At 40.4% G+C, this 26658-nt stretch overlaps 1 protein-coding gene across 1 annotated transcript; it reads left to right on the forward strand.

Moving 5' to 3' along the window:
• On the forward strand, positions 1 to 26586 carry BPHL (biphenyl hydrolase like). Its single transcript, XM_005525325.2, has 7 exons — positions 1 to 154; positions 3001 to 3104; positions 5001 to 5167; positions 9338 to 9491; positions 11809 to 11940; positions 23196 to 23319; positions 26356 to 26586. Exons 1-7 carry the CDS (start codon positions 45 to 47, stop codon positions 26441 to 26443), a joined length of 879 nt encoding a protein of 292 aa, XP_005525382.2. The 5' UTR covers positions 1 to 44; the 3' UTR covers positions 26444 to 26586.
• Positions 26587 to 26658: the final 72 nt, after the last annotated feature.

Here is a 26658-nt window from a genome sequence, read left to right on the forward strand (position 1 = left end):
CCCCGTCTCCGTCCCTCCCCGCCGGGCCGGCCTGGCTGTGTGCAATGCTTTGCCGGAGTACGGGCCGGGCCCTCCGGGCTCTGGCGCTGCTGCAGTTGCAGCCGCCCGCCCGGGCAGCGCCGCTCACGCCCCGGGGACCGGGCGCCTGCTACGGGTAAAATCCACAGCCGCCTCCTTCTCCCTTTCCCCAGCTCCCTCCTCCCTTCCCGCGCTTTGGGGAAGGGGATATTTGCCAGGCTGCGGGATGGACAAAGCGTTTTAGCAGAGGGGGTGTGCATTGGATCGGGAGGGCGGAGGTGACGAAGTGGGGACTCAGGCAGTGTCCTGAGCAGCCTGCTCCTGCTTTATCTGCGCTGCAAGGATCCGTTCCAGGAAGGCTCCGCGGCGCCGTCTGGTCAGAGCCGGCCAGACGCGTATCTAATCTGTATCATACTGCTTATTCCGCGGATCCTATTGAGGAAGACGTGGCATAGTACCGTAATTTTTTTCCCCTGCACAGGTAGGGAGCAGGTGGTATTGTAGCACAACTGGATCAGAGGCAGCTCCCAGATTAAGCTGCACTCCTACAGAGTGCGAGGTGAAGCACAAGATGTGCCCAGTCTGCGTCTGTGCTGCCTTGATAAACACAGCCAGTATGTATCCAGTGCTTCTCAAAGTGTTGTACACCTTAACATTACTAATTCAAAATACCAGGGTGGGCTTTTTGTTTTGTTTTACCAGAGTTTCCAGTTCTGTCAACCAACGAAAAAAAACATTCTTTATGAAAACTTAGCAGAAGTGAAGTCATCCTGCTAACGAGCACACTGATAAAGTGATTTCAGGCTCACAGAATTTTGGTATTGGGAGGACCAAGTATGCCTTAGGTGTTGCCAGTTCCAATACAATTGTGCATAAAAAACCCAACTCTTTTGTTATTAGTCCAAAAAGTATTGAAAATACCCTCTGCACGAAACTCCTGGATTTCAGTGGACTTCACACCGAGGCATAATCCAAGAATGGAAAAGTATCACAGAGTCAGCAAAATTCTCATGCCCCTGAGGCTAATAATTAATCCTAAAAACATTGAACTGAGTGAAAAAAATCTGAATCAGGAAAGCAGAATATATAACTCTGTCTGTTAAACTGTACGTTGCTAACTGGTTTTTAAAAAGGTAACAAGATGTTGATTATTTCTGTTTTGTTACGAACTGAACAGTTTTGGCAATTTTTAATCATAAGCAAAAAACTGATCACAAAATTTTTAAAATTAATTTAATAATTTAATAATTAATTAAATTTAATAAGAGCAATGTGCTGTTATACTGTGGTGAGAATTATCATAAAATGCCCATTGAAATTAGAGGCAAACAAAAGATGGCATATGAAAAATAAAAAACCTTATAAAGAAAAAAGTGAAAGTCAATATTCAAAAAAGGGGGCAAGACACAACTGCTAGTCACTATGAGTACAGAATTTGAATTGTGCAGATTTGAACTGTGTATCATCGAATGTGATACACAGACCTTAAGGAGGCTTAGCATCACAATAAAACTATCATTTGGATCACATTAGCATAGCAATTCAGCAAAACTCACTGAAGTTATAATTACACAATGAATTTCTTTGAGCTGTACTCTTGCCACTAATCTGCATTTGTACTCCAGTTCTGAAATTGGATCTGCACATAAGGAGCTGATACTATTCTGCACAGTCACAGCTTTTATTCAGACATATGGCATGATATGGGTTACATAGACCCAAGATTTTATGTAAAACCAAAATTGGCTTTGTGTTGAAGAGGTCCTGTGCTTTAATTCCACTTAGGTATTGGGAACCTGAGTTGCAAGCTATTGTTTATTTTTCTTGTGAAAAGGGTTTAAATTAGTGGGATTGTTTTTACCTGTAATCCACCACTTTCAACTCAATACATACTGTAAGTAGTTCAGACTTTATATATTACAATTAAATTGTTAATGAATTGCCTAGTACATGTAATGGAATAGAGATTGTTATTATATCTAAGACCAGAAAACAACATGTCTCTATGCACATGAAATTCACAGTGATCGAATTCATAGGGCATGAATATTTAATCTAGGTAAAATTATGGTTAATCAATAGGTAACCAAATCTCAAGATTTTTATCATATTAGCTTTAAATAAAATGAGTTAGGCTGTTGAAAAGATGTTTTGCAACCATAAGGGCACAAATTTGCCTGGGAGAACGGATGTAATGGTTTATACTGTTAAGAAGCTGCTTTGAATCTGTGCTACTTTCTCACTAGGGGTCTGCATCCGGATGTGGTTTCTCAGGTCACTGATTTGCATTTACACATATGTCTTGCTTTGTACTGAAGATCAGTGTCGGGGTCTAAGTGCTGGGGCTGAGAGATGGCCTGTGCAGTCAATTTCTGTGGTGATCTTTTAGTGGGTGGATTTATTGATCATGTGGTATTTTCCAATTAAACATTACCGCCTGGTGAGATTACACTGACAGAAATATTATTATCACATTCTTCTTCTCCGCTCTTATCTCAGTGCAAAGTGGTTTTCATTGCAGACCCTGTGGTTCATGACGAGCAGCAACAATAGATTGTGGTTTCTCTGGCAGGTGAAGAGGCTCAGTTTAATAATAGTAAGGTGAACACCAGCCATTTTGGAAGTTATGCTGTGACAGAATGAGGTTTCTCCTCTCTAATGTATTTATTTTAATGTTTCTGTAGCCATGTAAAGCTGCCTTTATATTTTCCTGGTTGCACTGCTAAGACAGTTTTTCCCTCCCCAGCCCTGTAGCCTAGGTATGAATGCTACACAGTGGTCACAACTGAATACTTCTCTGTTCCTGAGAAGCTTTTTTTAATCTTCTGTGCACCCATGAAAGGCAAGCAGCCCATTAAAATCTCACAGCGCTGTCATTAATATCTAGGAAAATTCATTATTCTGTATTCCTGGAGTGACAAGGTAGTAATGAAAATTAACTCTGAATGTTTTGCTATTTCTCTGCTCTTTCTTTATCCCTAGTACTTCAATAACATCTTCCAAAATCCAAGTGAATGGAGTCCAACTGCATTATCAGCAAACAGGAGAAGGAAGCCATGCCATTCTTCTGCTTCCAGGAATGCTAGGTTTGGAGATTTTATCTTGTCTTTGTAGAGCAACCACTTCTTTATCTATCTGGTCTCAAGCAGGAATGCACTAAACTATTTTGTAATGTATTCAACACCTGATTATGGAGCACTGTCATTAAAAAAAAAAAAAAATTGCTGCACTTAAAATGAAAAATGCAGAGTTGTTGCCATCAGTTTTTAGAAGATTTCGTTTATCTTACCAGGCACCTTTTATACAATATCTTAACTTACCTAGTGGTCACTTGCGCTTTTGGATTTAACTGTGAAAAGGCAGTGTTCCAGACAGGTGACAAATAGCTACACACAGTGGAAAATAGCAGAAGAGGGGGAAAATCAGGTCAGTTATTTTTGTTACACAGACCCAATTATGCATTCCTCTTTAGAAGCTGGATGGATTACGACTGAATTAATAGATGTAGTGTAGCTCTTAAAATTTATTGTGAAAAAAATCACTGTTAAAATTAATTTTTTGCTTAAAGATGTATTTTCACGTTTTGTTTATTCAGGGCAACATCATTAAGATTCTCGGTGGTTTTTTGAGATGGGCAACAGGTTCTGCTAGCTAAGTGGTGTCTGTACACTGAAACCGCTGCTTTTGATAACAGCCTTTTAAAATTAACACAGCCTATTTTTTCTGGGTTCTTGCAGTTCTAAATGATCCATCAGACTTACCAACAGTTCATGGCAGGCTGTTAGTAGGACTGTTACTGTGCTCAGAGTTGGGCAAATGCTTAATTGAATTGCTGAATAAGATGATAAAATGTCAGGAACTGAAGGGCAGGAAACATTTGTTCTTCTTGGCAGCAATGTTTTCAAGTCTTCACAAAGTGGTTCTTTCTTTCAAAGAATTCTCAAGGGGAGGGTGCTAGTCATCCTTCAAGTAGTCATATGTTTCAATCTATTGATTTTAAACAGCTTTTTTAAACTAGAAATCCTGTTGCCAATGCAAACTCTAAACAGAAATAATATATTTCTTTAGTTGTGAACAATATTATTATTATTGATAATTTTTTATTATTATTTTTATGCATACATTACTATCATCATTGCAGGCTATGAAAGGCCTCTTTTATAACTTTGACCTGTTGATAGTATCTGAGGACAGATTTCTCCAAACAAACAGAAAAAAATCTCTTAAATGCCTTTAAATGGCCTTTTTAGTATAGCAATGGATAACAAATTTTATATTTCAGCACATTGAACTTGAACAAGTTTTAATCAAATAGTTTAGTGCAATAGACAGGAGTACTTAATTTTTAAATCCTTTGAAGTTCTGAGTCATTAATAAAAGAAATGGTCCTGCATTAGAAAAAATGGCTGTATTTTGCTTGTTTTTACATACTAGAAAAATAAAAATACACAGTGTTATGCTTCTGTGTCACCACAGTCACCTCCTGCAACAAAGTATTTACAGGTGAGTTTTAACCACCAATATTCTCATGGAGATGCTTTGTCAAATAGTAACTGTCTGGCACAGTGCTTTTCACTTACAAATTTGTAGCAAAATATTCCTGCCCTCTCAGTTTCACCTGTATTGTCCAGGTAAACAACAATGACCATGCTAGTTCTTTAAATCTGTCCAAGTTAAATCCCTACTCAGGTAACTCAGTTTAAGATACTGTATTTAATCATATGAGAGGGCGCTGTTCTTCATAACCTTGATAAACCTACCAGAAATGGTTAGCTAGGAACATTCTGCAGATGCTTCTAAAGATTTTAGTTGTGGCACTTCCTAAGAGTTGCAATGAATAGTTATAATTAAAGAGTACTGCACATGTTGAATAATCTCTTATTTGGCATAACGTTACAAGCTTTCCCCACTCTCCCTTTAGAGTATGTATACTATGTGTGCAGTATGGTGCTTAACAAAACTGAAAAACTCTAATGTTTCAGGAAGTGGTCAAACTGATTTTGGACCACAGCTTAAGTCTATGAATAAGCAGCTTTTCACAGTTGTTGCTTGGGATCCTCGGGGATATGGAAAGTCTATTCCTCCGTCTCGAGACTTTCCTCCAGATTTCTTTGAGAGGGATGCAAAAGATGCTGTGGATCTTATGCAGGTAAATCTATTACGAGATTTATTATTTCTTTTATTTTTTTTAAAGCTGTTTTCCTTAAATTTTGAGGAGGAACATTGCTTCCAGTAGACAGCAGATTATGAAAAGACCATACAAATGAAGGCTTAAAAAGTGAGCATATACACACTATTCCAGAAAATATTTCCTTCCACCTATTCTGTAAGATGCATAGAGGTTCAGCAGTGGGAATGAATATAAAGCAATATGCTTTTATTCTAAGACCCTGCTCTAAGAGGTTTGTAGCCAAGAACCATATAAGTTTAGTTAAATGTGTGTACAGGAAACAAAGTCTGTGCAAATTAATTTCATTGAAGGGATTACCATACTGAAGGGCTCTTAGAAAATTTTCTATTGAATAGAATCTTGGCATTCTGCCTTGAGCAGTCCATTTTAAGAAACATTTGATTCTAAAAATTAACTTGATGCTTTGCATTTTACTGCATATTACTGAGGTAATTTTTGTGGGAAATCAAAGGCTTCCTGTGACCATACCTAGTCTTACTAATTAATACAGCTATTGTAGTTATAAAGAATATGGCCTAAAGCTGTTTTTATTTCTCCTTCTTGCAGATTTTTTTATTCAAATCTCTGTTTCTGTGTTCCTCTTTTATTCTGTCCTATAACTTCTGACACAATTTTCTGGTTTAGCTTTAACTAATATTCTGGCTTGTTTATATTAAGATGTACGGTCTCTTTGGTCATGTTAAAAAAGTTGGCAGAGCATTAAAAATCAGAAAATATGAGGCAAGATTCAGACAGTCAGTCCAACTGTATTTCTGTAAGAAGCAATAACCTTGCTGAAAACCCATCTGAAACAGGAAATGTGGCCTTCTAGGTGTATTCTGCTTAGCGAAACAAAGTAAATCTGACAGTGGAATCGGGATTAAGACACATATTTGCCCTCTAACCATAAAAGCTATGTATCTGTACTGTAAATCTTCAATTTCTTCTGCTACACTAGCAAAGAAAATAAAGATGCTGCCATGAATAGTTTACAAACTTGCAGCCTAAATGGTTGTAACCCCCTTTTATGTCTCTGTTCAAATAGTAATAAATGCAAAATATTAAACAGAGCTTTCCCCAAAGGGAATGTAACCATTTAGCTTCCAGACAAACAGGACAGCAGCCTACCAATCTCTAGAGCTGCCAAAGCAAATGAGGCATAGCATCCTGGTTTTTTGAAGATGTTTTTCAATATAAGCATATAATAACAACTTACTAAAATGTTACCAAGCCTGTGTGACTTGCTTCTATTTTTGTATATTATAAAGGATCACACAAATCCCTATGAATCATTCCAATTATGATTTCCAGAATATAATGGTTTATATACATCCAACCTACAATCAGCCAAAAAACACATCCGTGTAGGTAAGCCTTCAGAACCTTTGTTCTAGTCTCCTTCAGATTCTGGTGTCTGCTGGAGCTGTGAGTGATGCAAGGTTTCTGTGAAATAACAAAAGCTAAAATTCTGCAGGGTATTTAGCACCTTTATGCAGAAGACATTGTTCTGTATCTCTGTTTGTGTTCTGTGAAGGAGTTTGCTTGAAATAAAAGGAGCATAATGCACCCAAGTTCACTTTGCTGCCCTCCACCCAAATGTCTAATGCTAGCTAAGTCAATAGCATTAAAACAATCATTAGGGAAATAATTAGTGTTGATATTTAAGAAGTTCTTACTCTTCAGAGCCAACTGTCCTAGCAAAAGGATGGGCTTGGGCTTCTCTATGTTTTTGTAGATCAACTGTAACTTGCTTGTGCTACACTCCCTGTGATACACACACAAGTGCAGTGCAGAGTGATCTTGTATTGCAGCTCACTGTTGTATGTGGTCATTGGATTGCATTTCACACAGGCCGGGATGGAGGAGGTGACTTCAAAAGAAATTTTGTTAACTCACTGAGTAAAGGCAGCACAAAATCACCCACAAAACTATTCTGTGCAACCAGCTTTCAGGTTATTGCCCATGTTAGGTTGGTGACCTGTACTGTAAATAGTTAAAAATTCAAGCAAACAAACATGCATGCCTGATCCAGCACGTCTGTTACATCACATTGTTTTTCTGAAGGCTGCAAAGGATAAATTAAATTCTTCCTGCTGGAAAGGCATCCTGAGGTACCCCAGAGAATGCATCAAGATAAAGACTAGTAAACATGAGAAATACTGGAAGCAAATAGATCTCAAATAACCTGGCATGAAGAACAAAAAATTTAATCAGCTATTCCATTCATCAGCCAACTTTGAGCTCCATCATTTGCTATTGGCAGTAGGGGAACAGTAGCAAAATCAAAAGCTTGACCTTTACAAGCACTGCTGCCAACCCCCAAAATCTGCCAAGATACCAGGAACCCTTCAGCAGCACAATAGTGAAAGTTGTATACAGATTAATTACCTCTTCATTAGATCAGGGACAACTTCTGATCAGCTGTAAATATTCAAAGTTCTCTTTCCTTGCTATCAGCTCTTTACATGTCCCTTTCTTTCCCCTACCTTATTTCCTTTCTGTTTAGTAATAATAGCTTTGCAGAGTGAAATCTAAATTTGGTCAGAACTACAGCGAGCAGAATACCGAGGAAGAAGCCAAAATCAGAAAAGCCTTATAGGGATAGAAATCTGCTAAATATTGAGTTGATTAGTAAAGTTATGCCTCACTTGAGCATCAAGTTTACAAGGAAAGTAAAAACTTCTTTTTGTCTTTTGTAGTTGTTTCTCTCATTGCCTGCATTTTTGCTTTCCTTTGTCACAACAAAGCAGGTCTGGACTTCTGACACCACCAAGCACCAAAGCAACTCCTTCAACTAACTTGCTCTTTTTCCTCCAAAAGTACAATACCCTCCTTAATTACATCTAAAAGACTGTAATTTCTGCAGAACAAAAGCAAAAATCACTGTGAAATATATTTTCTTGTGAATGAGTTCCCAAACTGCAGTTCCTATATGCAAAACTTCAAGTATTGCTTAACTATTGAATATCGTCCCTCCACAACCTTCAGATGTATTTTCTCATGAGTGCCTTTACCTTCTCCACTCTTTCCCCACTGAACATAACACACACAAAATCATTTCTCCTGTGACTACCAGTATTCCTTACCACATACAGTGATTTTTGAAGAAACAAAAGTTTAAAATTCTAGTAGAAAGCGTAGAATCACAGAACATGCTGAGTTGGAAGGGACCCATCAGAACCATCGAGTCCAACTCCTGCCCTGTGCAGGACACCCCAAGAGTCACACCATGTGCCTGAGAGCATTGTCCAAATGTTTCTTGTACTCTGTCAGGCTTGGCACTGTGACCACTTCCCTGGGGAGCCTGTTCCAGTGCCCAACCACCCTCTGGTTAGAAAACCTTTTCCTGACATCCAACCTAAACCTCCCCCAACTCAGCTTCATGCCATTCCTTTGGGTCTTGTGACTGGTCAAAATGAATTAAGGTCTTGGTTGTCATATTTTTTGCCCTGAGCTTTCCTTTTGAAGACAGAGGAATTTAGTTATTAATGTTTTGAATTCCAGCTGACCATGAAGTTACATTTAAAATATACACTTAAAAGCTTCAGGAAATATGAATTAGCAACTAAAATTTGATGCAATCCTTTAGATAATACTTTAATCATTTTTTGTTTGTTATAGAGCAGATTGTTTTTTTAGCTCAGCTAGCATCAGTAAACCAGATCACTGGCTTCCATTCTTCAAGACTTACACTTCTCTTCTTAAGTTTAGCTTAATCTTGGATTGCTTACTATCCACACTGTGATAAGTCCTTGCCAACTTCACACCAAGAGAATCCATGGATTCTTCATATGATCAGCTTCTCTGAAAAGGACTTTACTCTCCATTTTAAATCAATTTTTCTTTTTTTGGACTTTTTTTTGTTTTATTTTTAAAACATAGCAAGAATCTAATAGGACTACTGTCTTGTTTCATTAAAGAATTATAGAAAATTGAAATGGCAGGTATAATTTGTTTATTAAATATTTGACTTCTTTTAGTGTTTTTATGTATAGCAAGAAAATTATATTTTCTAATTATAAAAACTCACTATAGTTCAACTATGTAGTGTTGTGCTTAAAACTGTACAGTTAGTTTACAAGAAATATTTGACATTTGGCTGTAAAGCCAGTTGGTGATTTGCAAATAACTTTCTTGTTATGAATCAAGGCACTAAAGTTTAAGAAGTTCTCCTTGCTGGGGTGGAGTGATGGTGGAATTACAGCACTCATTGCTGCTGCAAGGTACCCAAATCTTATCCACAAGTTGATTGTCTGGGGAGCAAATGCCAGCGTCACTCAAGAGGATGTGAGAATTTACAATGGTATGTATGAACTGCATGTCGTATTCTAAATGAATTATTTTAATCTCTACTTGACCCAAGAATCTTAATCATGTAACAGCTAAGTGGAGACAGAACTAAGAAGAAACCTGAAGAGACAAGGTACAAAATTCACTGCATTGCTAAGTATAGGGATTGATTAAATTATAGTGAGAAACTCTCTGACAATTACTCTAGGGGTAATAGAATAGATTTTTTAACAAGTCCTTACCCTGATGAAAAGCAGAAGTTATAATAGTTTATCAGTAATTTTTAGAAAGTGAAATTTTTGTTGTTATAACAAATTCCTAAAAATAACTTCCAAATAATACTATCAAACCCCAGGTTTGATTTCTTATCTCACATCTTGCACAGCCTTTTTAAAACCACATCCACAGATAATCACTGGGCTAGCTCATTACAGCTTTAGCCTCTAGGGCCTATATAGTATAGACAGTAAGAAAACAAGTTCATAACTTACCTTTCAAGTTCAGGAAGCAAAGGAGTCATTCAAATAAATGTCTCAAGTTGTCTTTACCATTTGCATTCCTTCAGAGTTAATTATTATCATTAGAAAACCTTTGCAAAGTAAAGAAACATGGGATTTCTGATCCTTATTCCACTCATATGAAATAGAATCCGAGATCATTCTCACTATAAAGGAAAATAGGAAGAAATGGCCAGTGAACTCAGTAATTTTCTTTTGAACATAGAAATGAAAAGAGTTAACCATTTTGGCTCTCAACAAATGTAACCCAGTATGGTTTCATTTTAGTGACTGGAATTTGGTTTATATCAGCTGTGAAATCTCTCTGGCTTCAGCAAAGTTACAAGTGTATATATTTCACATCTGTATTTACCTTGCCTATATTAAAACTAAAAATGGTGGTAGTAGTAGTAATATATATTTTTGGTTCAGAAAGCAAAATGCTTTTTAGCTCTGTAAAATGCTTTGTTTTTTACATGTTTTTATACTTATGAATTTTTTGTTGTATAACTATGAAATGCACATCTCCCTGCACAACAGACTAAAATGTGAAAGAAAAATTTTAATAAAAAACAAAACAACAGAAAATAAGTCCTATTTACATGGAGCACCCACTGCAATATTGGTCTTTGTCCTTTGTGGATTGTTGCTTTCAACATCTCTCCCTGGCTGATAGAGCTCAGAGAGTATCAGCACAAGTCTTCTACAATTAGCTCATCAGTGCATCTCAGCTGCAGTGGAGGGTTTGACAGAAGAGAAATTAGTTGATTTGGTATCTATGCCCTTTCAACATGGGCTTCTCCCTTCTTTTTTTAAATTAATGCCAGCCACAAGGATAAAACAGTAGGTCTTATATAGGAAACAGTTATTCAGTAGCACCTAGCCTGGGGTGAGCAGACTCATTTCCCATCAGATGCTGTTATAAAATACTTTCAGTCACTGCTACCTTTGTAATTTGGCTGGACAGGTTCTCTTTGTTAATTAACACCTCACTCCTTTCTTCCCTTAATTCTCTTTTGAAACCAATTAAAACCTTTGCTAGTGGCATGTATTGCAGTTTGATGATTCAGTACTGTCCTGTTCTCTGCTGTGCCAGCCTTGTTTCAGACTGTCAGTACAAAGCTGTACAGCTGAAATATAGTTTAGTGAAAATAACCCTTTTGAATATCTAGTTTGTGAGCAGTACTGAAAATTTTAGAGGGAAAATCTGATAACTAAATATGTCAGATTATAACTGACAAATAACTAAAATGTCAGATTATTTGTACAGTTTTAGCCAGTCTGCCATGAGTCACAGATCTCTACTGAGTCACTTGTTTTTGTGTAAAACTATGGCAAATGGACCATGATGTCAGTCTGCTGGAATGTCTTAGTAAGAACTTCCTTCCTCTGAGAGCTGGTAGGAGCCGTGGAAGAACTTCCATCCATGAGTCAATGTAAAAGGCTAAAGGATATAAAAAAGTACTGCCAGGTCTAGCACACTGTTATGAACATTTTTATGCACAAGGTAGTCCTTGAACTTCTCTTGTGAAAGCCTTCCAGAAAGAACCATCAGAAGTTTTAGGACTGAGTCCTTTGAATATTATGTTTTTTCTGTTTTTCCTTATGACCATAATAACAAGATGTTCCTCTACAAATCAGAAGACCACAGCAGAAGTTGTACAGCTGTCTTTTTTATGCCCTTTCCATACCATGAATTATTTTAAATATGCATTGCAGTTTCAAGTTTGAAATGCATATTTGCAGTCTGGTTTGAAAACTTCCCCATATTAGGTGTGGTTTGTACCTTTTTGCTGGAAAGGACATAACATATTTCAATGTTATTTTGTGTAGGCATCAGAGATGTTTCAAAATGGAGTGAAAAGGTCAAGAAACCACTGGAAGAGCTATATGGACATAAGTACTTTGCTGAAACCTGTGAGGCTTGGGTAGATGGAATATCGCGCTTTGCTGAAAATGCAGACGGTAAGGATTTCACAATGCTGAACTGAGGCAATTAGAGTAGCAGGCAGCTCTGGATTAAAAAAAAAATAAATCTAACAGTACTTCTAGCAGCCAGTAAAAGAATGACTGCATATGGCATTAAAAGCTGGGTCTGACTCACACTCAGGAATAACACAATTACTCGTTAGATAGTTCATGGAACCAGAAAGATACAGGAGGAAAACATTTACGGAAAACATGAGCTGATAATGCTCTCCCTCTTGTTCCGCCACAAAACTGCATTATTAACTCACTGCTTTTGTGCAGACTAAATAGGAAGGATTCTGCTCAGGTAGAATCTCTCTTCTGTCTCAGTGTCAAAGAATTATCTCTTGGTGACATAGTTAAGGTGTACCAAAAGTAAGGCGTGCTCTTTCCACCTTTTGCAAAACAAAGCTGAATAACTCTTTCAAACCTTGAAGCATGTGAGTCAAAAAAGAAGGGACTTCAGATTTTGAGAACTCAGAATTAAAAAAACAGATTTTAAAAACACTCTTGAAGCAGCTCAGGTGTATAAAAATAAAACAAAAAAATGTTAAACTAGACAATATAATTGTTTATCTCTCAAGATTTCTGCAATTACTCTACATAGACCTTTTCAGCAAGGAGATTATGAATAATAGTCTGTGGTTCTATTTTGATTCAGAGGGAATTTGCTTTTAATTTGCCTAAAGCGGTAATACATAACATATGAAAAATAGAGTTTGTAGCTCTTATACACATTTTCCTGTAGCCTCATAATAAAAGATAGGAGGTGATGTACATTAACAGGCAGCAGGTACTACAAGGAAAACATTCCTTCATGTATTATTTTTTCCATAAATTTTCGTATAGGATCAACACAGGACTAGGATTTCTCCTAGTAGAGTGATGTAACAAATTAGGTTCCGATTTTATTATACCTTTTCTAGAATCTCCTTAAAACTATATTTTTTCTGAAGTGAAAAGCCCAGGCTGGTGAATCTGTGGCTGTGGAATCCCTTCACGGTCTGCACATGCCTCAGACACTGAGATAAAGTCACTGTGAGAAAGAAACCACCAAGAAACATGTAACAAGGAGCTGAATTACCTAGATGCTGAAACTGGGTCAGATATTAGGAGAAGCCTAATGTTTGCTGCAAGAGATGAGCAGCTATCAAACTGCAGGTTTCTTTCCAGGAGAAAACAAATTTTCCAACTTTGATTACAAACAGACCACCTTGCAATTAAAGTTAAGACACTGCAACAAAGGCACAGATACAAAAGGTATAAGAAAAGATGTTAATAAAACCCATCAGAGATAAAAGGATGACAGCAAAGCCAATGTTGGTCAAAAACTCAAGGTCTTCGTAAACTAGACTATTTTCCCAGAATAAGACAGCTTGTAGTGTGAAATACCATAAGAAATGAACTTTTAGAAGGAGCCAACACTTAATGAAATTGAGTAAGTTGCATAAAGTCACAACATCCAAGATTCTTCTTGCTGTTCCATGCTTTTAGGGTACATATAATTTAATGGTTATAGTACAATATAGGACTGAAAACTAGGAAATAATAGTTTAACTGCCAACTATGATCCTAGATAAATAACCTAAATTTACTTGGTGCTTGTTCTGAAAAACAGTCAACATTTCTGCAGCTGTTAGAGGACTATGGGTAAAATGTTCAAAAGGAAAATATTTAACCAGTAGAACTGCAAAGGCTGCATAAATAATCAAACAATTGAAAAAAATGTGAAATAGCCTCTGACTTTAGAGCTAAGGAAAGTGTGTATGTGTGAGCATTAATCTTACAGCTGTTGGTAGTTGCAAAGTGACAACTACAAATAGACAAAGTTACCTCTAAGAAAAATGGAACATAAAGCCCATCAAGGATGTTTTGCCCAAAGATTCCCTTGCAATAATGTGGGAAGTTAGGCAATGAGTTTGGAAACTGGGTTACTAAGGAATGAGGAAAAAAAGGGGAGAAAATTCAGAAATGTCTTTAAGCAAAACTATTGAAGTTACTTCTAATGAGATTAATGACTAGTAAGCATAAAATTATGAGTGGGCAGGGGAAATAACCTTTGAATAGTTTTAGTATAATTTATATCAAATGGTTATGCATTTGTACTGGGTTTGCATGGCCAGGTGTTGGTACCAGGGGGTTGCAGGATGCCTAGAAATTTCCTCGGTGTCCAGCAGAGCCAATGCCAGCCTGCTGCAAGATGGACATGCCCCTGGCCAAGGCCAAGGCAATCAGTGATGCCAGTAACACCTCTGTGAGAACATACTTAAGGAGGAAAAAAAAAAAATACTGCACAGATGTTACTGCTGCCAGAGGAGAGCAGTGAAAATACATGGGAGGAACAACTATCAGCCACCAAGGTCAGTGAAGAAGGAAGGGAAGGAGGTGTTCCAGGTGCTTGAGCTGAGATTTTCCTGCAGCCCATGGTGCAGTCCCTGGTGAGGCAGCTGTGCCTCTGCAGCCTATCGAGGTCCACAGGGATGCAGAGAACCACCTGCAGCCCATGGAGGAGCCCATGCCAGAGGAGGTGCATGCTAAAGAGAGGGTTCTGTACCTGTAGGAAATCCATGCTGGAGCAGGCTCCTGCAGACCCATGGAGAGAGGAGCCCACACTGATGCAGGTCTCCCGGTAGGACTTGTGACCCAGTGGGGGGACCCATTCTAGAGAAGGCTGTGCCTGAAGGACTGCAGCCTGTGGAAAGATCACTCACCTTGCAGCAGATTGTGTGGAACCATTGCTTGTGGGATGGATTTGTGTTGGAGAAGCTCATGGTGAACTGTTTCCTGTGGGAGGGACCCCACACTGGTGCAGTGGAAGGACTCCCTGAGCAGCAACTTGTGATGAGCTGACCACAACTCCCACTCCCCATCTCCCTGAACCACAGAGGGACAGGATGCAGAATCCAGGAAGAAGTTTCCAAGATTAATTTTACTTCTCATTATCATGCTCCAATTTTGTTAGTGATAAATTAAATTAATAGGCCTAAGTTGAGTCAGTTTTGCCCATGATGGTATTCAGTGAGTGCTCTCTCCTGGTCCTTGTTGTAGTTGATAGCCTGAAATGTATCTTTTCCCATCTTTTAGTTGTAATTCCCCCCCAGCTTCTCTTTCTCCTGTTTACCTGGCGTCAAGTTACCATGGTTACTGAAGTTTCTCTCCTCAGCCCCACGGCGAGAGGCCGGATAGAGTAAAGAGAGGACCCCGCTGGCATTTCCAGCTGCTTGAAGTTTCTTTAGCCCAGGAAAGCACGGGGTTGGGAGAAGAGAACTCTTCTTTCCTACACGGAAGTTTGTAACTTTTTCCTGTCCCAGAATGCCTCTAAACTATGGAAGCTGAGAGGGCATGCTTACCTTGCCTTCCCTTTCTTTCCCCCCTGTGTTGCCAGGAAACCAAGCCCCCCCTCTCTCCCCCTCTGCCCCTCTGTATAGAATACTCCCACACCTTTGTGGGCATTTGAAGAAGTTAGTGTCTGTTATTTTTTATCTTGGCGTGTGTAACCTTGATTTGTAGAAAGTTTGTAAAATGTACTAACTGAGAAAATAATTGGTTCCCTCTCTGATGTTCCCTCCCTCCGAGAAACCCTGTTAAAAGAGACCCCCCCAGACCCCAAATCCTTTGTCTCTCATCCTTTGGATTCCCCTTCACAGAAATAAACTGTGGAATGCAAACCAGAGAGAGAGTCCCCCCCTGATTTCTTTACTCGCTCTATAGACTTGGATTCTTGAAGAAAATCAGTGAACCCCACAAACATATGCTGGCTCGAAACTCGAGTGAAGAGAAACCTCATCACTGAGCTAGCCGGGCCACACTCGAGAAGATCGAGTCAGATGACGCCCAGAACGTGAGGCTGGCCTGTCCCTCAACAAAGGGGACAGAAGAACCACGGAAGGTGAGATTCTGACCACCGCTGGGACGACATCTACCCCAGAAGCGTCTCTTCGCTGTTCTAAGTGGAAGACGTGTTGGGGAGAAAAGCAAGAACCCCTGTGCACCGAGGGGCTGCTTTTGAGAGCGAGACAACGGCAGGAGCATTCAGAAGACTGAATTCCCCAAAGGGGGGAAGTGGTGAAGAGGGAGTGGGTGAGAGAAGAGTCCCATCCCAGGTGAAACTTCTGGATGCAGAGCAGTTTGGAGCCGTTGGTGAAATAGCTGCGACGGACAGGTGAGATCACAGAGATGGGTGCAAGACTGTCTGTAGCACAAAGGGGGATTTTTAATCAAGTGATTGGCATTTTGCAAATTGGAGAGAAACCGTTTTCTAAGAAAAAAGTGAAAAAATTAGTGAATTGGGTTTTTTTAAATTTTCCTCAAGTGTCTCCTGCAGATGTAACTTCTGTTTCCTTTTGGAACAGAGTGGGGACAAAATTGACTGAATCTGTGAATGCTGGAGATAGTTCAGCAGAGAAAGTAATCCATTTGTTTGTTTTGGTTAGACTAACCCTTATTGAAAAAGAAGAAAAAAGGTTATCCAATCCTAACCCTGATAACCCTGTTTTTTTACCTCAACCCTGTTACCCTAAGCTGGGGGAGTCCTCTCAGCACCCCTGTTCCAGGAGCTCTGGCCAAGCTGTTGGAAACCTTTCCCTAAAACCCATCCCAGCTCCCTCTCCTACCCCTCTTTACCCTCAATATCCCTCTCCTCTTGTTCCTGGTGGTCTTTTGGGTACACAAAATGGAGGAGACCACATGGTGAGCCTCCCCCCAAGTGTTACACAAAGGGCCCAGGAACTTCAAAATGGTGGCGAGCACATGGTCAACCCCCAGGTTGCTTCTTCTTCCCACAATCCCTTTGTTGCCCCTCCCCCCTTCAACCCTTTCCTCCCTCAAGACCTCCCCCCTCCTGGTCCTCCAGACCCTCCCTCCTCTGCCTCCGCCCCACCCCTCAGGGGTGTCTCCCTCCCAAGGCACCCCGCCTCTGACCCCTCCGACCCCCCCTGCAACCCCGCCTGCCCTCTCTCTGCTGCTGGCTCCCAGGTCACTCCCTCCAGCTCACACAGTGTGGAGAAGGGAGGGGGTGAAGGGACAAACCAGGAACAGAGGCCTGCCTTCTTTGCAGCACCTGTAACTTATGGGAGGGGAGGAACATTACCAGAATGGAATGCAATGTCATTTCGATTGAAAATGGAATTATGCAAAGCAGCAAAAGAGTTTGGAAAGGAAAGCCAATTTTTTAAAAGTCTTTTAAAGGCAACCCTCTCCTCCAACCAATTGGTCCCCCATGATTTGAAGGATTTGTTTTCCTGCCTTCTATCCCCAGGAGAATATTTGCTCTGGGAAGGGGCTTGGAAAAGATTGTTGAAAACCCTTTTGGGAGAATTACTGAGCAGTGATTTTGAAGCTTTAGATGAAAGGGGTAAAATAATTACCATGAATCATTTATGTGGTGAAGGTGATTGGAGCGAACCTATTGACCAAGCCCAAAATTTGCCAAAAGGAGTTAGAGAGAAAATAAAGAAAGCTGCAGAGAAAGCATTTTTCAATATTCCTCTTTCTGAATCTGTTGTTCCCTATGCTCAAGTTAAACAATGTTCTGATGAAAGATTTGTAGATTTTGTGAATAGATTAAAGGTACAGATTGAAAGACAAGTGCAGAATACCACCCTGCACTCTGACTTGCTGTTGGAAATGGCTCGAGTGAATGCGAATGAAGCCTGCAAAGCACTGATTCGGGTGCTGCCGAAAGATCCACCACCGACCTTGACAACTTTGATCGAGATGTGTACGGATGTAATCAGCACTTCAGTGCCAAGGACTGAGGATTCCCAAAGAACCCCAGGAAGGATTGCAGCCACAACTGTACCTACTCTGCCATCACCAGCAAAGCCGAAGGGAGCGTTCACCTGTCATCGGTGTGGACAGCCAGGACATTTTGCAAAGTTCTGCCAAGTGCCATATCCTAACAAGCAAGGGCAGGGAAACTTGGAAAAGGGAGGGGGTCCTCAGAACCAAAAAAACTAGATACGCAGCGCGAGTCTATTCCGCGCAGAGACACAAGTAGAATAGAAGTCGCAGGGGGAGGGAAAATTGAATGTGATAACACTCTTAAATGTGACGTTTCTCACAGGTCTGACTTCTGCCACCGAAATAACACCAATGGTTGTGAGGTTTGGAAGCCAAAATTACCTCTCAAATTGTTTACTGTGAAAGATCAATTTTTTAGGTCTCGCCACTGGACGGTTGTTTCCGTTGACCCGCTGAGGGAAAAACTGACCCCCGACTTGAATTGTAAGTTTCTTGTTATTGGGGACACAAAAAACACACCCCCAGAGATTGAAATTTCTCCTGTCACTCTTTCAGCTGACTTGGATGCACTCATCCTTTTGGCACGGTGTATCAACCCACCATTCTACCTGGCACAAGGGCAAGTAATTGCTCAAGCTATTCCCATTCCATCAGGGATCCCAGTAGATGATGTAGCACCTCAGATCTACTGGGCTCAAGCAGTAGGAGAAAACAAACCCATCATCTCATGCCATTTGAAAAAAGGTAGTGAAGGCATGGGAATGACAGGCATGATAGACACAGGAGCAGATGTGACTGTCATCCCTGAAAGGAGATGGCCACCACAATGGGAACTGCAACCGATGGTTAGCCACATCCAAGGTATAGGGGGAGCCCAATTGGCCAAGATATCAAAGGAACCCATTCAGATTAGAGGACCTGATGGGCAAATAGCATCTATTCGCCCCATTGTCACTGATTTCCAGGTTCCCCTGTGGGGAAGAGATGTCATGTCCCAATGGGGAGTCCGCATTGAAATTCCGAAAACACCTCGGGATTTTTGATTGCGGCCACTGAGAAGCGCCAGACCCAGAAACTAGAATGGACCACAGATTCCCCAATTTGGATACCCCAGTGGCCGCTGAGTAAAGAGAAATTAAAGGCGCTAAACGAGTTAGTAGATGAGCAATTGGCCCAAGGCAATATTGAACCTACTTTTAGCCCTTGGAACTCCCCTGTGTTTGTCATTAAAAAGCCAGGGAAAGACAAGTGGAGATTAGTTCATGATCTGAGAGAAATTAACAAAGTCATTGTAGACATGGGACCTCTTCAACCAGGGATGCCGTCTCCTGCCATGCTTCCTCAAAATTGGGAATTGGCTGTGATTGACATCAAAGATTGCTTTTTCAAAATTCCTCTAGACCCTATCGATGCCCCCAGGTTTGCTTTTTCTGTGCCTTCCCTCAACAGAAAAGCCCCAATGAGAAGGTTTCATTGGAAATCCCTCCCCCAAGGGATGAAAAATTCACCTGTGATTTGCCAATGGTATGTTGCTGCCTTGTTATCCCCTGTGCGAGCCGAGGTGGGGGAAGCCATTATCCTGCATTATATGGATGATGTGCTAGTGTGTGCCCCCCAGGAAAAATTGCTCCGGTCCACACTGGACCGGGTGACCGAAGTTTTAACAACTGCAGGACTCACCCTTCAGGAAGAAAAAGTACAAAAGATGCCTCCTTGGAAATACCTAGGTCTGGAAATCACTGCAAAAACAATTGTTCCTCAAAAATTAGCTTTTAACAGCAATCCCAAAACCTTAGCCGACTTGCACTCTCTGTGTGGAACATTGAATTGGGTTAGGCCTTGGCTAGGCATTGCCACTGATGACCTAGCCCCTCTTTTCAATTTATTGAAAGGGGGAGATGAGCTGAGTGCTCCAAGGACTCTGACTCCAGAAGCCAGGGATGCTTTAGAGAAGGTAAGCAGCATGATGGAGAAGAGACAGGCACATAGATGCCATCCAGAGCTGCCTTTCAAATTTATTGTAATGGGGAAATTGCCACACCTTCAGGGGTTGATTTTTCAGTGGGACAAGGACCAGAAAGACCATTTGATAATCATTGAGTGGGTCTTTCTCAGTCACCATCGGTCCAAAAATATTACAAGGCCACAGGAATTGATGGCCCAGCTGGTTGGAAAAGCCAGGCTGAGAATGAGAGAACTTGCTGGCTGTGATTTTTCATGTATACATTTGCCCCTAAGCCTCTCTGAGGAAGAAACCTCCTCAGTGAAGATGACCAGGGAAGTGTTTGAGCACCTCTTGAGGAATCAAGAGACCCTGCAAATTGCTCTGGAGAATTTTACTGGGCAGATTTCAGTTCATGCCCCTGCACACAAATTGTTTAATTCAAAATTTAATTTGGTACCAAAAGATAAGAGGAGTCAGAAGCCCCTTGAAGCTTTGACTGTTTTTACTGATGCTTCTGGAGCATCCCGAAGGTCAGTAATGACCTGGAAGGATCCTCAGACGCAGCAGTGGGAAACAGATGTTGATTATGTAGAAGGATCCCCTCAAATTGCTGAGTTAGCAGCAGTGGTTAGAGCATTTGAGAGGTTTTCAGAACCATTCAATTTGGTCACTGATTCAGCTTATGTAGCAGGAGTAGTTTCCAGAGCAGAAAATGCAGTCCTCAAGGAGATCTCAAACAGAACTTTGTTTGAATTGCTCTCAAAATTAATTTATGCAGTTTCCCATCGAGAACATCCCTATTTTGTTATGCATACCCGGTCGCACATGGAATTACCTGGTTTCATAGCAGAAGGGAATGACAGAGCTGATTCCCTGGCTGCTGCCCCTGTTGGACTGGCCAGACTCCCTGACCTGTTTCAACAGGCAAAATTAAGCCATGAAATGTTTCATCAGAATGTACCAAGTTTGATACGACAGTTTAATCTGAAACGAGATCAAGCCAAAGCCATTGTGGCCACATGTCCCCACTGTCAGTGCACAGCTCTGCCATCCCTGGGTGCTGGAGTCAATCCAAGGGGACTGAAAAGCTGTGAAGTATGGCAGACTGATGTAACACACATCCCTGAATTTGGACAGGTAAAATATGTACATGTATCCATTGATACCTTCTCGGGAGCAATTTTTGCCTCAGCCCATGCAGGAGAAAAAGGTGTGCATGCCACAAAGCACCTGTTGCAAGCTTTTTCTGTACTAGGAATCCCTAAAGAAATTAAAACAGATAATGGACCAGCATATATTTCCAAAGTGTTTAAGGAATTTTTGCAGGAATGGGGAGTGAGACACAAGACAGGAATCCCCCACTCTCCAACAGGTCAAGCAATAGTAGAGAGAGCACACCAGTCACTCAAAAGAGTTTTGAAAAATCAATGGAAAAACAAAGTAAAGTTAACACCACAGGAAAGATTATGCAAAGCCCTGTTCACTCTCAATTTTTTAAACTGTTCTATGGAAGATCAAAACCCCCCAGTGGTTAAGCATTTCTCCCCTCATGGCAAACACAAGCTCAAGGAACATCCACCAGTGCTGATGAGAGACCCTGAAAGTGGAAAAATTGAAGGTCCTTACAAATTAGTGACATGGGGAAGAGGATACGCTTGTGTATCAACACCCCTGGGTTTGCGGTGGGTCCCACAGAGGTGGGTAAAACCGTACATTGAAAAACATCCCACAAGACCCCCCGATATTTCAGTAGCAGAAGTTCAAAGAACAAACAGGTATTTAGGTGGAGAAGGAAATCCAGATTCTCCATTCTACCCTGACTTTCCACTGTTGAATTTGTTTACTGATGAATTTAGCTGATGGTTTTTGTTCCTTGTTTACCTGTATTTTAAGAAGAAACCATCCTCAGTATGACAGTTTTGTAGACATTTTCTCAGAATGGGGATTTTCGGGATGGCTGTCTTCTGTTTTCCGTACTGTTTTAGGGTTTTTTGCAATTGTTGTTGTTGTTTTAATTATGTTTTCTGTTTTGCAACGTTGGTGTGTTACCACCACCACCAAGTTAATTTCTCCTGCACCTCAGATAAATGCTGTGGAATTCCCAAATCCCAATACACCCCAAGCCCCTTCCCCTTGGTTTGAAGAAGTAAAACCAAGTTCCCTTCCTTCTTTTGGAAAAAATTAGGGGGAGATGTTGTAGTTGATAGCCTGAAATGTATCTTTTCCCATCTTTTAGTTGTAATTCCCCCCCAGCTTCTCTTTCTCCTGTTTACCTGGCGTCAAGTTACCATGGTTACTGAAGTTTCTCTCCTCAGCCCCACGGCGAGAGGCCGGATAGAGTAAAGAGAGGACCCCGCTGGCATTTCCAGCTGCTTGAAGTTTCTTTAGCCCAGGAAAGCACGGGGTTGGGAGAAGAGAACTCTTCTTTCCTACACGGAAGTTTGTAACTTTTTCCTGTCCCAGAATGCCTCTAAACTATGGAAGCTGAGAGGGCATGCTTACCTTGCCTTCCCTTTCTTTCCCCCCTGTGTTGCCAGGAAACCAAGCCCCCCCTCTCTCCCCCTCTGCCCCTCTGTATAGAATACTCCCACACCTTTGTGGGCATTTGAAGAAGTTAGTGTCTGTTATTTTTTATCTTGGCGTGTGTAACCTTGATTTGTAGAAAGTTTGTAAAATGTACTAACTGAGAAAATAATTGGTTCCCTCTCTGATGTTCCCTCCCTCCGAGAAACCCTGTTAAAAGAGACCCCCCCAGACCCCAAATCCTTTGTCTCTCATCCTTTGGATTCCCCTTCACAGAAATAAACTGTGGAATGCAAACCAGAGAGAGAGTCCCCCCCTGATTTCTTTACTCGCTCTATAGACTTGGATTCTTGAAGAAAATCAGTGAACCCCACAAACATATGCTGGCTCGAAACTCGAGTGAAGAGAAACCTCATCACTGAGCTAGCCGGGCCACACTCGAGAAGATCGAGTCAGGTCCTTAGCTCAGGAACCTTTATTTCTGTTTCCTCTCCCCTGTCCGCTTGTGGAGGGGAGTGATGGAGAGGCTTAGGTAGGTGCTTGGCATCCAGCCAGGGTCATTCCATTAGAACATTGCTGACAGCAAAGGGCCTGGGAGGTGCAACAGGTATAAGTACAGGCTAGGTTAATTTGTGCCAAAAAAGTAGCAAAGCTGGTAACCTGGCAACTATTGTAACAAAATGCAGCTTAAATGAGGGCCAGAAGACTTTAAGGCTGAAAAGAACAAAGCTGGGAATGAGATGCATGTATTGGCTTTGAAGAGTCAAAGGGAGCCTGGGGGAAATGTGGAACAAAAGTACTTCATTCTCTGTATCCTTTTGTGCTAGTATCCATTAATGGAGCAAATTGCAGTGAAGTAAGATTTTGGAAAAAGAAATGTTAATTATCGCCCTGCTTACATAGTTCTGTAGATTAATCACACACAATCTACAAGGACAGGCAATAGCTAGAACCCAACGGAGTTCAGAGTCCTTTACAGAAGCAGTTTCATCATTCATACAATTTTAAACTGAAGCATGACCTTCGTTTGTTTTCTCCCTAGGTAATATCTGCCAACAGTTGCTGCCAGATATTAAATGTCCCACATTTATAATTCATGGTGAGAAAGACCCTTTGGTCCCACAGGCTCATGCAGAATATATTCATAAGCACATCAAAGGCTCTCGGTAAGTTAAATGATGGAATTTTTATAAACTGTTGTTGGAGAAATTAAGTAGTTCAAACCTAGTGTTTAAAAAAAAATGCATTTGGACAAGTTGTCTCTGCCACACAGAGAGCTATTCTAAACTTCCCTAGCAAGTTACAATGGAAATAGAGTAGCTGGACTTTTCTTGCAATATAAAAAGTACAGTATTTTAATAAGCTCCTTCCTAAAGCCCTCTGAGAGAAACCAAGTTCCTTTTCCTCTTTCCACTACACAAACAGAACCACTACTCCCTAAGCTTTATCAAAGCAAGCAAAGTTGTTTGTTATGACTATTGCATTCCTTTTGCTGTAAGAGACCTCATTTCTGTTCCATTCAGCAGAACAGGGAATTTGGATACTATGAATGGAGAGAGATTCCCAGTTATCAGAGAGAGAAACACAATTTACTTCTGTTTGCCCTATCAATGTGAACAACCTCAAATATTCTGTTTCCAGCTGTCCCATGAATTTTCAATGTTTTTAAGAAAAGCAGAATGAGGAAAAAAATGTACAGGTATGCTCAAAAACATCACTACGTAAACAAAAAAAATATCAAGAAAAATCTGCTTCATGTGCATTGTGGTTTAACCCCAGACAGCAACTCGGTACCACTGCCTCCTCCACTCATGGGATGAGGGACAGAATCAGATGAGTAAAAATGGAAAAAAACCCTCATGTTTTAAGATAAAGACAGTTTAATAGCTAAAGCAAAAGCCACACATGCAAGCAAAATAAGAACAAGGAGTTAACTCACTCATCCCCAGGCAGGCTGTTGTATAGCCATCCCCAGGAAAGCCAGGCTTTATCACACATAGCAGTTACTTGGGAAGACAAATATCATTCCTCCAAACATCCTACTTCCTTCATTCCCCAGCTCTGTATGATGCTATGATATATATGATACCATATAGCATGATGCTATATGGTATGGAATATTCCTTTGGTCAGTTGGGGTCAGCTGTCCCAGCTGTGTCCCCTCCCAACCCCTTGTGCCCCCCCAGCCTCCTCCCTAGTAGGGCAGTAGAAGAAGCAGAGAAGGCCTTGATGCTGTGCAAGCCCTGCTCAGCAATAACAGAAACATCTCTGTATTATCAACACCATGTTCAGCACAACTCTAAAACATAGCCCTGTAACAGCTACTGTGAAGAAAATTGACTCAATCCTAGCCAAAACCAGCAGAACTTGAAAATTCCAGAAGCGCTTCCTATAAAAAGCTGTGATTTTACCAGCTGAATTTTCTTCATGAATTTGCACACAAACATGAGCATTCTATTACTACTTAGTAACAGGCTGTGATGATTAGCACTGGAGAACAGAAGTAGTGGCAGGGGAGGGGAAAGCATTTTTATGAATGCAAAGTGTAGGGAACTGTTTCACTGGTGTCATCTCAGTGCAAAAATGAATGATATCTCAAAGTCAGTCCTGCTGATCATAGTAATGCATTCTGCTAGAGGAGAGAACAAGACATCTTCCTAACAATCACATGCAGGTGTTTTATTTAATGTCTTCTGGTTCATCACTCCTACATAACCTGTTCAGAACGCTTATCATCCTGCTTGGTTTCACTGAGCTCCAAAATACTCCAGATGCTGACTAAGGCAAATTATCCCAAGAAACTAGACAAGAATCTGATAGCTTCTCTTTGGAAGACAAGTCAAAGAAAAAGCACTGTTAGAAACTGCTATCCAATAAAATGTAAAAGTGATTCTTTGACTGTCTTTGTGCTGAAGTGCTCCCCTGTATGCATATTTTTCAGAAAAGAAACCAGACTAATGGTGTTCTCTGAAATTAATGGTCTTATTTTTCCCTGGTTTCATTGGAAAGGACATTTTCCCTTGTGAAGCAGAAGGAAAAGCTTAAATTCAGTACATTTCCAGTAATACATGCTTCTACCATCAGTTTTTCTTGCCTTGATTTTTATCTACTAGTAAAGTAGAAAAAGCTTCCTGTGATTATAGTGCAGATACATTGCTGGTTTCTCTCATGGTCAAAGAGTGTGCCATCATTTTGGATTCACATGCTATGGCTGGAGTTTGGTAGCACTACAGTAGTAGGAAACATTAGCAGCCATAGGAAATAGCATGGGACAGTGCTTTGTGCAACTGTGTGCTGCTTATCTTTGAAGAAACAAACTTGATAAAATTCAGACACAATTCACTAGAAAAGCTGGGTATGCTCACAGGCTGCTGCTCTTTTTCCAAAACAAAACAGCACTTGTCACCACCAAAAGGAGGTTGATCTCTCTTACTATAGTGGGACTTTAAAATGAAGGCAACATACTATCAAAATTGTTTTAGGCCTGTTGAAACTGGTTAGCATACAATAAAACAAAACAATCTAAAGAATTTTCCACCTCCATATAAAGAAGTGTATATCCCTGATGTATGAAGTTTGTCTCAGACAGAAAGCAAAAGTAATTAGGATTTTAGGCATGTCAAAATCATATTTATATAATAGAAACTTAATCTTATTCACAGGTACTACTTCTAAGCTTTTGGTATAGCCAGAGAATGACTGACTTCCCTTTTTATTTTAATGGATGAATGGATTTAGTTTTGGATTGTCTTTTTGCAGAAAGATCAGACAAAGTATAAGTACTAACCAAGTTTGGGTAATGACAAGAACTCCACATTTCCCTGCCCAGCACAACTACTGTTCTCTGAAAGAGGCAAAAGTGCTCCGGTGCTTTACATACCTTTCAAAGGTGCATCTCACATAAGTTTTGGAATCTTATCTTCTCTGAAGATCATCAGAAAGTTTTCTAGAAACTGGGTCTAGGACACAAAAATTTGGTTTAGGCTTATTCCATTCTCCCCAGAGTGGGAGAAGTAGCAGGATTGTTGTTCCAACTGTTGTTGTGGTTCACATTCCAACCACATACATGGGGACAGTACTTAAAATATGATTTACTACAATTCCTTACTGGGTAACCAAGAGCAAGGAAAATGCAACAAGCATTTTAATTACCTATATTCACAGGATAAAATGTATAATCAGTGTTTGGTGTTTTTTTTAAGGTTGCTTCTGATGCCAGAAGGAAAGCATAATTTACACCTGCGTTTTGCAAATGACTTCAACAGAGAAGTGGAAAATTTTCTACGCTGACATGAACTAAGTCAGAGGTGCTTAGCCTTTGCCTTGTTTAGGAATTAAGGTTGACTTTCCATTTTCAATGCAGTTATAGATATGTTTGAGTCCTGTAAGAAAAACATTAAACATATTTGCATGAGAAGCATACATCTTAAGAATACGTAAGCCTCAGTGATCAGAGCATACCACTGTAGTGCAAGATTTCTGACGTGTCTTGAAACTTACTTGTT

Source organism: Pseudopodoces humilis, chromosome 1 (assembly GCF_049639895.1).
Source record: "Pseudopodoces humilis isolate 2021_Gansu_Grassland_sample_001 chromosome 1, ASM4963989v1, whole genome shotgun sequence".
In the NCBI taxonomy this organism is placed as follows: Eukaryota; Metazoa; Chordata; class Aves; order Passeriformes; family Paridae; genus Pseudopodoces; species Pseudopodoces humilis.

Coding starts and splice junctions, on each gene's coding strand:
- BPHL (XM_005525325.2), top strand. CDS start 45: ATGCTTTGCCGGAGTACGGGCCGGGCCCTCCGGGCTCTGGCGCTGCTG. Junction 11,941..23,195: donor CTTTGCTGAAAATGCAGACG/GTAAGGATTTCA, acceptor TTTTCTCCCTAG/GTAATATCTGCCAACAGTTG. Junction 23,320..26,355: donor AAGCACATCAAAGGCTCTCG/GTAAGTTAAATG, acceptor GTTTTTTTTAAG/GTTGCTTCTGATGCCAGAAG.